The sequence below is a fragment of the Bradysia coprophila genome (genome assembly GCF_014529535.1).
Source record: "Bradysia coprophila strain Holo2 chromosome X unlocalized genomic scaffold, BU_Bcop_v1 contig_128, whole genome shotgun sequence".
In the NCBI taxonomy this organism is placed as follows: Eukaryota; Metazoa; Arthropoda; class Insecta; order Diptera; family Sciaridae; genus Bradysia; species Bradysia coprophila.
The window spans coordinates 5,852,302-5,864,729 of NW_023503295.1; the positions used below are offsets into that span (position 1 = coordinate 5,852,302).

Here is a 12,428-nt window from a genome sequence, read left to right on the forward strand (position 1 = left end):
TTTTACAAGCTAGTGGAAAAAACGCATACGAAATTCTCCAAACGAAATTCTTGCTAATTTTTGAAACCATCGCCCGCTGTCGATTTTTATCTCGCGTAAGGCCATATTTGAAAGAATATAATTTATGCGACAAAGTTGAATATTCGTGGTACATACAAAAAAACCTGTGTTGGCAACACTGATTTTGAGCTACTGCTGCTTCATCGTCTAATCGTCGTTGACATCTAACTATTTCAAAATAAGTGTGACCAACACATAAAATTCCAGCCCACATTTTTCTTTATATATTCTCTTTTGTCCCTTTGACTTACATCTTTCTGTCACTTTCGGCCCTTGGGCTTACATTTTTCAACTTTCGTCCCCAGTAGGCGGCATATAATAATTATTTGTGTACTTGGTGTGGACGAAGCTATTTGCGCGAGTTGTAGCCCGAACGAAATGAGCTTAACGTCCAAACCAAGTACTCAAAAAAATGTTCATACAGAGGGATAAGATCGAGAGAAAATTGTTTTAGTATATTTTTCAGTAAGCATAGTTTATTGATAATCAGTAACTATCGATGATAATGGATATGTCTCGATTATAGATAAAACATTCGATAGATATTGTAACGATTATTTGAAAAAAAAAATAATCATCGATTGATGATATTTTTCGATCCCTCTATGATCTTAAAATGTATTAAATGCAAATGAGATACGACCCAGTGAAATAATGACGATCTGCATTATCTCCTAAAATTGCTTCTTTGGGGTAGACTCGGTAGACTACTTAACTTGGGATTTGGTACTAATGATTAAATTAATGAGCATATTCACGGCAGATGACACCTCAGTTTCGATTGGTATTCGAATCATTCGAATTAAAATTTTAGGTGTTTGGTTTTTTTAGGTTGTTTTTTCGTGTACAAACTGTTTATTACCAGCACTTTGCAGTGAATTATCTCTACCATTATTATAAATTTAATCGGTATTCAGTTTTTTTCTTAAAATAATTATTAGAAAAGTGAACTGTTTCGGTTACCGGTTTGCGTAATCTAAAACTTCGTCGCGTCCATCGATATAATATTAATATAGGGTTGATAAGTAATGTCAAAGTAACTTTATGCGGAAAGATCACATAGATGTATGTGTAAAGTAACTTACGTTTTAGAAAGCGCGCGAAATAATGTCATACAAATATTTGAAAATAATTGAAACTCTGCATTTCTCAATTTTCTTTTTCTCTTCGTTTTGTGTTGTGATTCGTGTTTTTTTTTTTTCACTTGTATGAGTGCTATATTTCCGAAATTTCGCATATTAGATATATATATATATATATATTATATCGATGTTCCTGACTAATGCTAATATATGCTCGTTTTTCTCGTATGAATAATGAGTTATTTTATCTTGCCCCCTAAATTCATCAACATAAAGTCAACATTATAAATACAAAAAAAAAATGTTACTGTATTAAACCTACTTCAGTATACATCAGCGCGTGAAACGAAATTCTTTTATATTTTTTTTTTTCGAAAGACGTTCAAACACAAGGGCCGACCCAAATAAGCCAACCAACGCTTTCGTACATTTGAACAAATGCTTCGCTCCCCAGATCTAAACTATTTTTTAAAATTCTAAAAAAAATACGGGTCCAATATTTTAGCCTTCCGGACCAGATAGACACCATGCTAGATGAATTTGAGACTATTTCTCAAAAATGAACAGGCCTAGTGATTAAGCTATTGCTACTGGTCACACACCGCTATGGGAAGATGTTAAAATTGTCTATCGAGAAAGTAACCAAAAGAAGAGATACATTCCAGAAATGATTGCGATAAAAAAGACACCGAATTGTCTTAACAAACAGACTGATTGTATATTCTTGTCGTCGACGCACAATAACATTATCTGAAATTCTGATGAAATTTGCACTGTGTGCTGTTGCTTTGTTACACGAATTTGTGTTTTTTATGATTAGTTAGTTACACTCAGTCTAGTTGAAGAAAAAAAACGAGCCATCAGAACAGTCGGAGCGTTTGCTGCGACTGAGCCCCGTACAAACCCGTATATCTATTGCGTACGTGACCCTAGTGCGTCTGTCACCCTACTTTGACCGTAAGCCTATTGCGCCGGTTAATGTAGTTAAAGTAAAATTATTATGTAATATGTGTACATCTTACAAATTGCGCATAGCGCAATTACGAAGCCCCGTACGACGTTCCTTTCAAATGAAACAAAAATTTCAAATCGCCCTAAAATTTTATTTTTGTGAAGGGCCTAGTATCGGCTCGCAATGTATATGAATCATTCGTGTGCACCCAATGCTTTGGTTTCCTTCGACGGATTCAATGTTATTGTCACAATTCGACCGATCAAAGCGGGTGAGCAAGTGTTTTTGTCGTATTTCAGAAACGACAAAATTCAACATTCAACAATCGATCAGAAGAAGTACATCTTAGCGCGATGTCGATTCAACTGCAACTGTGAGCGATGCAACGGTAAGTCATTGCCGAGTGGAGAACGTAACGAAATGAAAAAGGACGAATGTTTTCGCTACATCGAACGGAACAAACCGAAAATCAATTTTCTGGATGAGGGACCTATCCAAACACCATCAGCTAAAGAGTCGTAAGAAAAATGTATTGACTTTTTGAACCGATACGGTCGTAAGATTTGGTGCAATGAAATTGACTTTGTTACGGACTGCTACAGACGTTTGCTGGCAGCAAAGTTCAATAATAAGATTCATTTTTAGAGAAAAAGACATGCCAGGCACTGATTGATATTATTTTGTAACCTTACGTTCTGGAATTAAATAAACTTTTGTCGAACAAGAAAAATGTTTTGTCTTCAATTGTTTCTAGCAATTTCTCTACACATCCAATTTCACATGATCTTATTTTGAGTAACTCATCATTTGAGTAAATCCGACTCCCTCTAATTCCTCATACATAAAATGGAGCAAAAACTAATATAATGGAACTAAGCGCAATGACACCGACCATCTTAATACATCCTTAAAGACAAACTTGTCAACAAATTAAATCACGACAGAGTAAAAGTAACCCTGGCAGGAGCGGTTCATTATTGAAAAGTCAAATGAGGGACCTAACACACTGTATGAAAATGAACTCAAATGAACACTGACATAAGTTGAAAAATTTAATTCGCAAAATATACAAGGCTACTAGATAATTCAGGTCCCTAGCCAAACAAGCGCTCCTGCCTGGGTTACTTTTACTCTGCCGTGATTAAATCCAAATGGACTTTGCTAACATATATGGTCAGTTTTCCTGTTTTCCACATCTTGATTTTATTTACCAAAGTAATTTTTAGGTGTCGATTCTGAGTGTGGAATCTTTCATTCCCTACAAACCTTCCAGTATTTTGCGCAGAAAGACGTTGTACTGCAACGACATTGGAAAAGTCGTGCTCCGTTCCATTTCGAACCGCTGTTAATGCTGATTACTACAATTGATGTATAGATTATCACCATAGCTAGGCAGAGTAAAAGAAACCAGGTAGGAGCGGCAGGACTATAGACCTGAATTATCTATAGCCTCATATTTTACGAATAAAATTAATTCAATTCATGTCAGCGTTCTTTCCAGTTCATTTTCATACAGTGGGATCTAATTCACTGTCGTTTGACATTTCAAAAATGAACCGCTTCTGCCTGGTTTATTTTACTCTGTCGTGACCATGGATTTTCATTTGTGTGATTTAATTCTAAAAAACAGTTGCCGATTTCGATCAAGTATCGGGAAATTTCGACTTTCAACTGTTATTGCTCCGAGAGCAGATGACCGAAAGCAATCATTTTTACAAAGTATATCTTAGAATTGTTCCCTCTACCGATCCCCACTAAAATATGTGCTCAGGCTGTACCTGACTGCTTGTGGTAGTGTTCCCAGATCCAAAAGTTCAAAAGGAGAGTTTTTCAACACTGAAAAAGAGAACAAAAGAGACTTTTTTTTTAATCAAAAAAAGAGGAAAAAAGAAACTTCCAAGTTTATAATTTCCAAGTTTTACGTCAACTTATAAAGTGAAAATCGCAGTCTCTCGAATACTACTCACTAATTCATCTTCTTCTTCATCACTGCTTCGTTCATATAAGTATTTATCGTTCTATTTAACTTTCGACAATACATTTTGGTCATTATTTGTTTAATGGTCTCGGGCAGAAGACGTTTTCTTTCATCGGACCATTGAAAACCAATCAAACTAAAAATACATTCTATGTTAGCATCCATGTGCTGGAATAGCAAAAAATACTTAGAAGTAATCAAAAGTTCTTAATAATTTTCGGCAGATCGACAATTTCCGAAAAAAAATTCTTGAGTAAGTTTTTCTTTAAACTCTTCCTTGTCTGTTTCATCGCTGCGCTGATGAATTTTTTCAACTTGCATGCTTGTAGACATATCGATATTTCGGTCCGAAAATCCGATATTTATCGATATATTATCATGAATTTTCAGATAAATAACTGATCAAAACATTTAGCTTCGTCTATGACAATGTATTTGCGGTGAAGATTATCAATGCATAGTTGAACATTGTCGAATTCAGGAAAAGTTTTCAGACTTATACAGGAAAAGATTTTGAACGTTGAAAATCACAAGAATTGAAAAAAGTACATTATAAATGGTAAAAGTGTAAATTAGAACCGCGTAGCGACTTTTTTTCGCTTCAGAATTTGGCCAAATCAACGTAATCGACAAAAAAAGAGACTAAAAGAGGTCAGGTATGCGAAAAAGAGATGTTCTAGCTTATTTCATCTAAAAAGGGAAATGGAGGTCAAAAAGAGACTTGAGTCTCTTTAAAAGAGACTTATGGGAACACTATTGTGGTAGTCGCATTCACTGGTTCTCAGAAACGACCCAGGGGTTCGAGCTAATTTTTTTCTGTGTGAAGTTCTTGTCCATCACTCATTGTAAATATGAAAAAAAAAAATCATTGCTGGTCGGAGTCCCAATTTAATCTCGTTTCAAACCAACCGTGCTAAAGCCTTCAGTTAAGGTAATAATAACGTTTGTTATAGTCAACTGTAGCATACAGTGGCATCATGTATAAGTTTAGGCTCAGTCCTTGAAATTTATTGAGACTAGAAGAATTCTTAATCGATGTATTAACTGGGACTCCAGAATTCTTAATGATACTTAATCTATATTCTGTGAATAATAAATCAAAATAAAAGTCTTTGCACACATTCTGACGCAATTCCATTAATTCTTCGTTAATGATACCGGTCTTTCTATGTCTAATACCCATTAAAAATTATTTGCCCGCTTAATTTCAAATTTCTTTCGTGCAGAGAATCTTAAATAAAATATTTTGACATTTCCGTTTAATCCGCTCTTTCGATAAAAAAATTGTCGAAAAGCCACTGAGAAAAGAGTATAATCGAGAGTAAATATCATTACATGCCCATCATTCGTTCAAAGTGGTCAAGAGTAGCGTAGTCAAGGCGGCTAACGACAAGAACTTATTTAACTCAAATCACAGAATAATTTTTTACTAAAAATCAATCTGGTTATCAGCACCAAATTCGAAATAAATAAACTTAAATAAAAATAAGAATCGTATGTGATATCGATTGCTATAGTGAAAATTCCACGTCGATTGAGTTTTTTCATCGGATTTGGTGTGAATAGAAAAGGTATGATGGTGATTTACATTGTTTAAAAATCAGTGCTACATTGTCACGATATGTCCGTTGAAGGTTATCGAATTATAGCATTCCACAGTCATAATGTCTGTCTCACCTGCAGCTGATTTGTGTTGTTCCCTTTGAATGAAAATGTTCGCTTATGTATGTGTATTAATGACTTGTTATTTGCGTCTATACCACAGTCCCCATAGGACATTTTATAACATTTATTATCTATTGGTTCGGTATTAGCAACACTGAACAATGAAAGAATCACAAATTATCATCAGATAATTTTAGTACAAAAGAGGAATTATCCTGGTGTGATAATCTGTTTTTTTTTTCACAATTCTAGAATTCGGCAAGACGATGTCGTCGCAACAACAAAATATTTGTGATTGTATGGACAAGGATGTGTGTCAGGAGAGGCTACGTGGTTTGTTATTAGCTGGTGAATACAGAATGGAAGAGGTAGATCGACATGTAAACCGACTAAGACAACACTCAGCCCAGACAGAACTCGTCCAGCCGGCACACGTCACAGTAAACAACCAGCCAGACCAGATCGAAGTCAACCACCCAGCACAGATCGCAGTCAACAACCAGCCAGACCAGATCGAAGTCAACCACCCAGCACAGATCGCAGTAAACCAGCCAGAAGAGCAAATTGCATACGATGGTATTCGATATCGTTTCATCAATCTAATCACTAGATATTGGAGGTTTTTTGTAGAGGATCTGGGAACGGAATATACGGTGAGACAACGTCTAACTCTGTTAAGTAACTGTTAAGTAACTATATTTTTGTTTTTATTGCTGTTATTGTTTGTACATTTGGTATTTGACACAAGCTTCGTAAATTCATTGAAATGGGGATTGGTTTTGTCTGTTTTGTTAATGTTTCTACTAGGGTGCATTATAAAAGTAACAAAATGAACAAAAATTAAATCAGAATATTGTGAGGCGTTTTTCTATTTAGAGTTTGATGTTCTTATTTCTTCAAAAACTTTTTAATTCAAGCAAAGCAAAGCTCTAAATAAAAGTTTCTAATTTCGGTATTAAATAAAAATTTGGATTTATAAAATTCGGCTTTTGGAAACCATAAAACACCTATCCGCTTTTATATTGTCAAACTGAAAATGCGAAGAAACGAACCATATATGCTGGCGGCTGTTTTATATTACTCATTTTGCATAGGCGTATTAAGTTGCTTTAATAGTTATTTATGTAACAAGAATCGGATGAAGGTATTTTATTGCACTAGATGTCGGCTTCGCCTCGGGTTGACAAGACATCGTGTGCGATAAAATACCAGCATACGATTCGTGTTTCATACAACGTTTTATGCAATTCAGTGAGCGAATTCCACGCGCACACCAACTGAACACAAAAACCAAAATTTTCACTAAAAAATCTGAAACTAAAACGTCGTTTACTAGAAGACCTGTTACAACAGCGGTTACAACAGTGGTTACAACAGTAATTACGACAGTTGTTACGACAGTTGTTACAACATTTGCCATACACGATAAATTTCTTTTCGCACTGCTTTTCGCGTCATATTTTGGATGAAATAATTTTGGCTAATACGACACTGCACACAGGCAGCGTAAGTATCGGATTCGCTCACAGAATTGCATAAAATAATGTTTGTGCTACAAGAAGTGTAAGGGTGTTTATGTTCTCGAAACATTCCTCGAACATAAAACACCCTTTACAGCTCTTGTAGCATAAATAACTATTATAATGAATTTTGAATGGCTTGATAGTAGGTAGAGGCTTATTGCTTTGAATTAAGATTAAAAAACTTTTTGCGGTCCGATAATTCGGCGAATGACTTATTCTCTTTCTTTTTTTAAATACAGCCTGCGAAAAAATTGGATTGAAATGATCGGATTGTGATTAATTTAACAATCATGTTATGGAAGGATACATCATTAAATTGCAATCAATACCAGCCTTGTTCACGCTATAGTTATTTATGCTAAATAACACACATCGTGTGCCTAAAAAGCATTTATCACCGAGTTGTATACAACGTTTTTCGCAATAAAGGCAACAGAAAGTCCTTTTTTTCGTCACTTGTTGCGAAAATAACTATTTCATGCTTCGTCAGTGATGTATGAAGGGTGTTTTTGTCACTTGTGATAGGGAGTAACTATGGCTCATTGAATTCTTTCACACAATTGATCGTTTCTGCGTTTATAGACATTAGCACTTTCCATAAAAAGTACTATCCTCGAGACTACCCTGCCCAAAATCGTAAATTGGGAATGATTCCATGGGAAGTGGTGGATGGTCTAAGAAATTTAGATGCATTTGGAACGGATGTTCCGCGCGACCGCGGTGGTCAAGATTACTTGGTCACCGAAAATTGTTTGAGAAATGAATCGGAAGCGGTCGACGTAAATGTGGTTCGCACGTTAAATGCTCATCGGTTGGTTACCCAAACTTTGACTGAATGCGGTACAGAAGCGCAGAAAGCCAAATTTCTACCTCTACTAGCTAAAGGTTGTGATAATACGCCACATTTCTGGTTGTACTGACTCTACAAATTTAATCTAATTACTTCCAGGTGACATATTTGGAACGGTCGCAATCATTGAGACGGATTTGCCCGCAAATGGATTCTTAAACACTACCGCAGTAACATCACTCAGAGGTGGTGAATGGACTTTGAACGGCAAAAAATCGTTTGTGATCAACGGAAAGAGTGCAGACCTGTTTCTGGTGCTGGCTGGTACAAAAATCTTAGATAAAGTTGGCGACAAGGTTGATTCGATTACAGCATTTTTGATCGAAAATGACATGACAGTCCGAGGACCCAAATTTAAAATTTTTTTCAACTACATTCTATTCGGACTTTGATTACCTTCCAAATGAAACAAAAATTACGAAAAACGGATGAAATTTGCTCGAGTTATATGTAAAATACACATAGGGCCCTAGTATCGGCCTCAGTCCGAGGACCCAAATTTAAATTTTTTTTCAACTACATTCTCTTCGGCCTTTGATTACCTCCCAAATGAAACAAAAATTACGAAAAACGGATGAAATTTGCTCGAGTTCTATGTAAAATACACATAGGGCCCTAGTAGTGGCCTTAGTCCAAGGACCCAAATTTAATTTTTTTTCAACAACATTCTATTCGGCCTTTGATTACCTTCCAAATGAAACAAAAATTACGAAAAACGGATGAAATTTACTCTAGTTATATGTGAAATACACATAGGGCCCTAGTAGCGGCCTTAGGCCAAGGACCCAAATTTTTTTTTCAACAACATTCTATTCGGCATTCGATTACCTTCCAAATCAAACAAAAATTACGAAAAACGAATGAAATTTACTCGAGTTCTATGTAAAATACACATAGGGCCCTAGTAGCATTTCACTTCTAAGGCCCTAACTCACGGTCCACTCACCCGATTTTAAAAAACTTTTTTTTTCCTGGATTGGTATTGACAATACCTATCATTTGCCGTGTCATTTACATTTCCATCGTTTATTTTGCCATAAATATCACCAAAAGACCTTAAATCACATAGGTGGCCCTAACTCACGAAGGGTCGACCCGAATATGCCCATCTTCGAACTTAGCCTCACTATTTCGACTATCTTTCAGGAAAAAAAAAATTTGAAATCGGATTTCATTTACTCAAGATATCGACGTGACAGACGGACAGACTGACAGACAAAATTTTTATTGCAGATTCGTCATCTATGAACATAGGCAAACACTTTGCCCTTACCGTCTGCTTCGAATTCCATCAATTACACACGGCATCGTAATCCTATAAGCCCCTTTGTACGTCGTACGGGGCTAAAAACAAGTTACCAAAAACAAAATTCCGAATTTTCCTAAAAAACATTTTCCTAAAATTGATTTCACACAATCTGCACAATCTGTTTATCAATTTCGGTGTCACCCGCCTTCGTGGATGTCAAGACCTGTCAGACCTTTCAGAGCCTTGGTTCAAAGTGTCACACCCCATATTATGACACAGTAAAGTTTACCATACCATACCGGTTAAACATTTCAGCGCCCTTGTGTTATTGTTGGTAACGTTGGTAGCGTTGGTAATTATCTAAAAAATATTACAACCTAACAAAAACAAAAATAGACTATGGTCGATACCAAGGTAAATACAGTGAGGAGGTAATGCCATATATAACCGAATCAGATGTGCGGTGGCACGAAAGTTCGATACAAACGCCATCTCATCCCTTCATTGAAAGCAAAAAATCGAATAGAAAGTCGGGCCATCTGTTGTGAGATAGCGAAAATATTTTTGTGAAATACAAGTAAATCGTAGTCAACCATTTAAAAAAAGATGTCATTAGCATCGAACTTATGTGCTAGGCCGCACGTCTGAATGGCATTACCTCCTCACTATATTTACCTTGGTCGATACCATTTGCGTGACCAAAGGCCATGACACTTCACGCGCTACAATAGGATCAAGTCCAAGGCGTCCAAGGTTATTCGAAATGTCAAAAATCATCCACAGAGAACCCTAACCTGAAAGTATGTGCAGCAACAATGAGCAGGCATTTTGTTTAAGTTTAAAAATAGGAATAAATGTTTGAATGGTTTGCATTGTTTTCTTGTTAAATAATTCTAGCCATTGATAATGCGATCCGATGCGATCCGCGAAATATTTGGTGAATAAATAATTCTAATCGAAACTGAGCTACATCGATTTTTCTTATTGGAAAGCAACAGAAAACTGGTTAAATAATTTGCTTAAACACTTATGCCATACAAGCAACAATTATAATTTCACCTTTTATATATTGGAAATCTATTAAACTAGGTCCCACCTTTTGGGCGGGTCAGGTCCCTTGACTGACACTTTTCTAAATGTATTTTTGACGTATTCATGAAAACTTGTCACATATAATATATTTACTATATTATTGACTCCACGCAAATGACAGTAAAATTTGACAATTTTGTTTTCTTGGAAACCATCGAGGGTAAGGTGGAATTATTTTTGACCACTTTTTGAGCTCTCAATTTTCTTAAAAAATTTCAATTTTCAATATTTTCAATCAACCTCTAATCATAAATAAAATATGACTCGTGTAGATTACGACCCTCGCTTCGCTCTGGCCGTAAACTTCCCACTCGTATGAGCTGTCTATTATTCTGTTTGATTGCATTTTTGTTACATCAGAGTAGATGCGAAGTTTGTTTTGTGAATGTGGAACGAGGAAAATAAAAAAGTGCGATAGATGTTTTTCTCTTACACTTTTGCGTAAAAAAGGAAGTTTCCCGGTACTTAATATATCTTCACATGGTGACATGGTAATAAATGAACTTAATTAAGTTTTGCTTCATCGTTAAAAATAACTCAGTTTACCAATATTTTCGGTAAATTGGTACCACTCTATAATGGTAAAGGAATTAAAAATATTTGTAAAAGGAGAAATTTATTGGTAGACCGAGCAAAAATAATCCCTCGATTTCCCATTGCTAAACCTTCAATCGTGAATAAAATGTCACGACTCGTGTGAATTACGGCCCTCGCTTCGCTCTGGCCGCAAACTTCACACTCGTAAAATGTTGACAATATTCTCTTTGATTCATTTAATTCCATGTATTTAAAAGATATCTTCAAAAATTAGTTAAGATAATTCATCTTATATTGGCTGCAAAAATTTAACTTTTTTATTAAAATTTCTTACACTTTTTAATCAAAGTGTGCTAATTTGATAACAGGCATTTTGCTGGCGTAAGATGTGGTTGTAAAGGGAGTAAAAAACTACCTGCTTGATAAATGACAAACAATTTGATAGTCAACTATCAAGTTGTTAGTCAACTATCAACAAATTTGATAGTCAACTATCAAGTTGTTAGTCAACTATCAAGTTGTTAGTCAACTATCAAGTTGTTAGTCAACTATCAAGTTGTTAGTCAACTATCAAGTTGTTAGTCAACTATCAAGTTGTTAGTCAACTATCAAGTTGTTAGTCAACTATCAAGTTGTTAGTCAACTATCAAGTTGTTAGTCAACTATCAAGTTGTTAGTCAACTATCAAGTTGTTAGTCAACTATCAAATTTGATAGTCAACTATCAAGTCGTTAGTCAACTATCAAATTTGATAGTCAATTATCAAGTTTTTAGTCAACTATCAAATTTGATAGTTAAATATCAAGTTGTTAGTCAACTATCAAGTTGTTAGTCAACTATCAAATTTGATACTCAACTATCAAGTTGTTAGCAAGAGATGTTTACACGTTAGAAGGTGGGCATCGAATGATGAAATTATTCTTCATACTAGTTTAATGAACGTCGAAAACAAACTTATATGATTTACCCACACTACCAAACAAAATCTAATTTCATCAAAGTAATCTTTTAATTGAGGCTATGATCAACAGTATAATATCCCGTTTTTCTCGGATAGCTTCCAGATCCTTAGTCCTACATAGCCCATCTTCGAACTTAGCCTCGGGATTTTAATTCCACGTATTTAAAAAAAAGAATCATCCAAATTGGTTAAAAATTACTCAAGTTATCGTGCCCTCAACGATTTTTTGTTACCCACATTTAACGTTTTTCATAGCATTTCATACATTTTCAATCACAGTGAACCTTTTTGTTACCCACATTTTTCGGTACTTTCTGGTGTAAGACCCTGACTTTCAGTCAAGGGAATTTAATGTTATTTGTTGATCCGGACAAAACACAAAATTAAACGGCAGCTCAATTTTTTTTTATAGAGTTGTGGTTAGGGTTATCTATGGATGACGGTGTAGCTGTCAGTGTTTCGGTTTAGAGTTACTCGGA

At 35.3% G+C, this 12,428-nt stretch overlaps 1 protein-coding gene and 1 long non-coding RNA gene across 3 annotated transcripts; both read left to right on the plus strand.

Moving 5' to 3' along the window:
• Nucleotides 1-5,394: 5,394 nt before the first annotated feature.
• Nucleotides 5,395-7,680, plus strand: LOC119067663. Of its 2 annotated transcripts, none has more exons than XR_005085984.1 (3): nucleotides 5,395-5,643; nucleotides 5,990-6,410; nucleotides 7,500-7,680. It is a non-coding gene; the product is annotated as an uncharacterized LOC119067663 (long non-coding RNA). The 2 variants fall into 2 exon arrangements; XR_005085983.1 differs by having other exon boundaries at nucleotides 5,990-6,390.
• Nucleotides 7,681-7,699: 19 nt separating this feature from the next.
• Nucleotides 7,700-8,502, plus strand: LOC119067662 (acyl-CoA dehydrogenase, short-chain specific-like). The gene is made up of 2 exons (XM_037170764.1): nucleotides 7,700-8,145; nucleotides 8,210-8,502. The coding sequence occupies exons 1-2, from the start codon at nucleotides 7,908-7,910 to the stop codon at nucleotides 8,500-8,502; spliced, it is 531 nt and encodes a 176-aa protein (XP_037026659.1). The 5' UTR covers nucleotides 7,700-7,907.
• The last annotated feature ends 3,926 nt before the right edge of the window (nucleotides 8,503-12,428 follow it).

Coding starts and splice junctions, on each gene's coding strand:
- LOC119067662 (XM_037170764.1), top strand. CDS start 7,908: ATGATTCCATGGGAAGTGGTGGATGGTCTAAGAAATTTAGATGCATTT. Junction 8,146..8,209: donor TCTACCTCTACTAGCTAAAG/GTTGTGATAATA, acceptor AATTACTTCCAG/GTGACATATTTGGAACGGTC.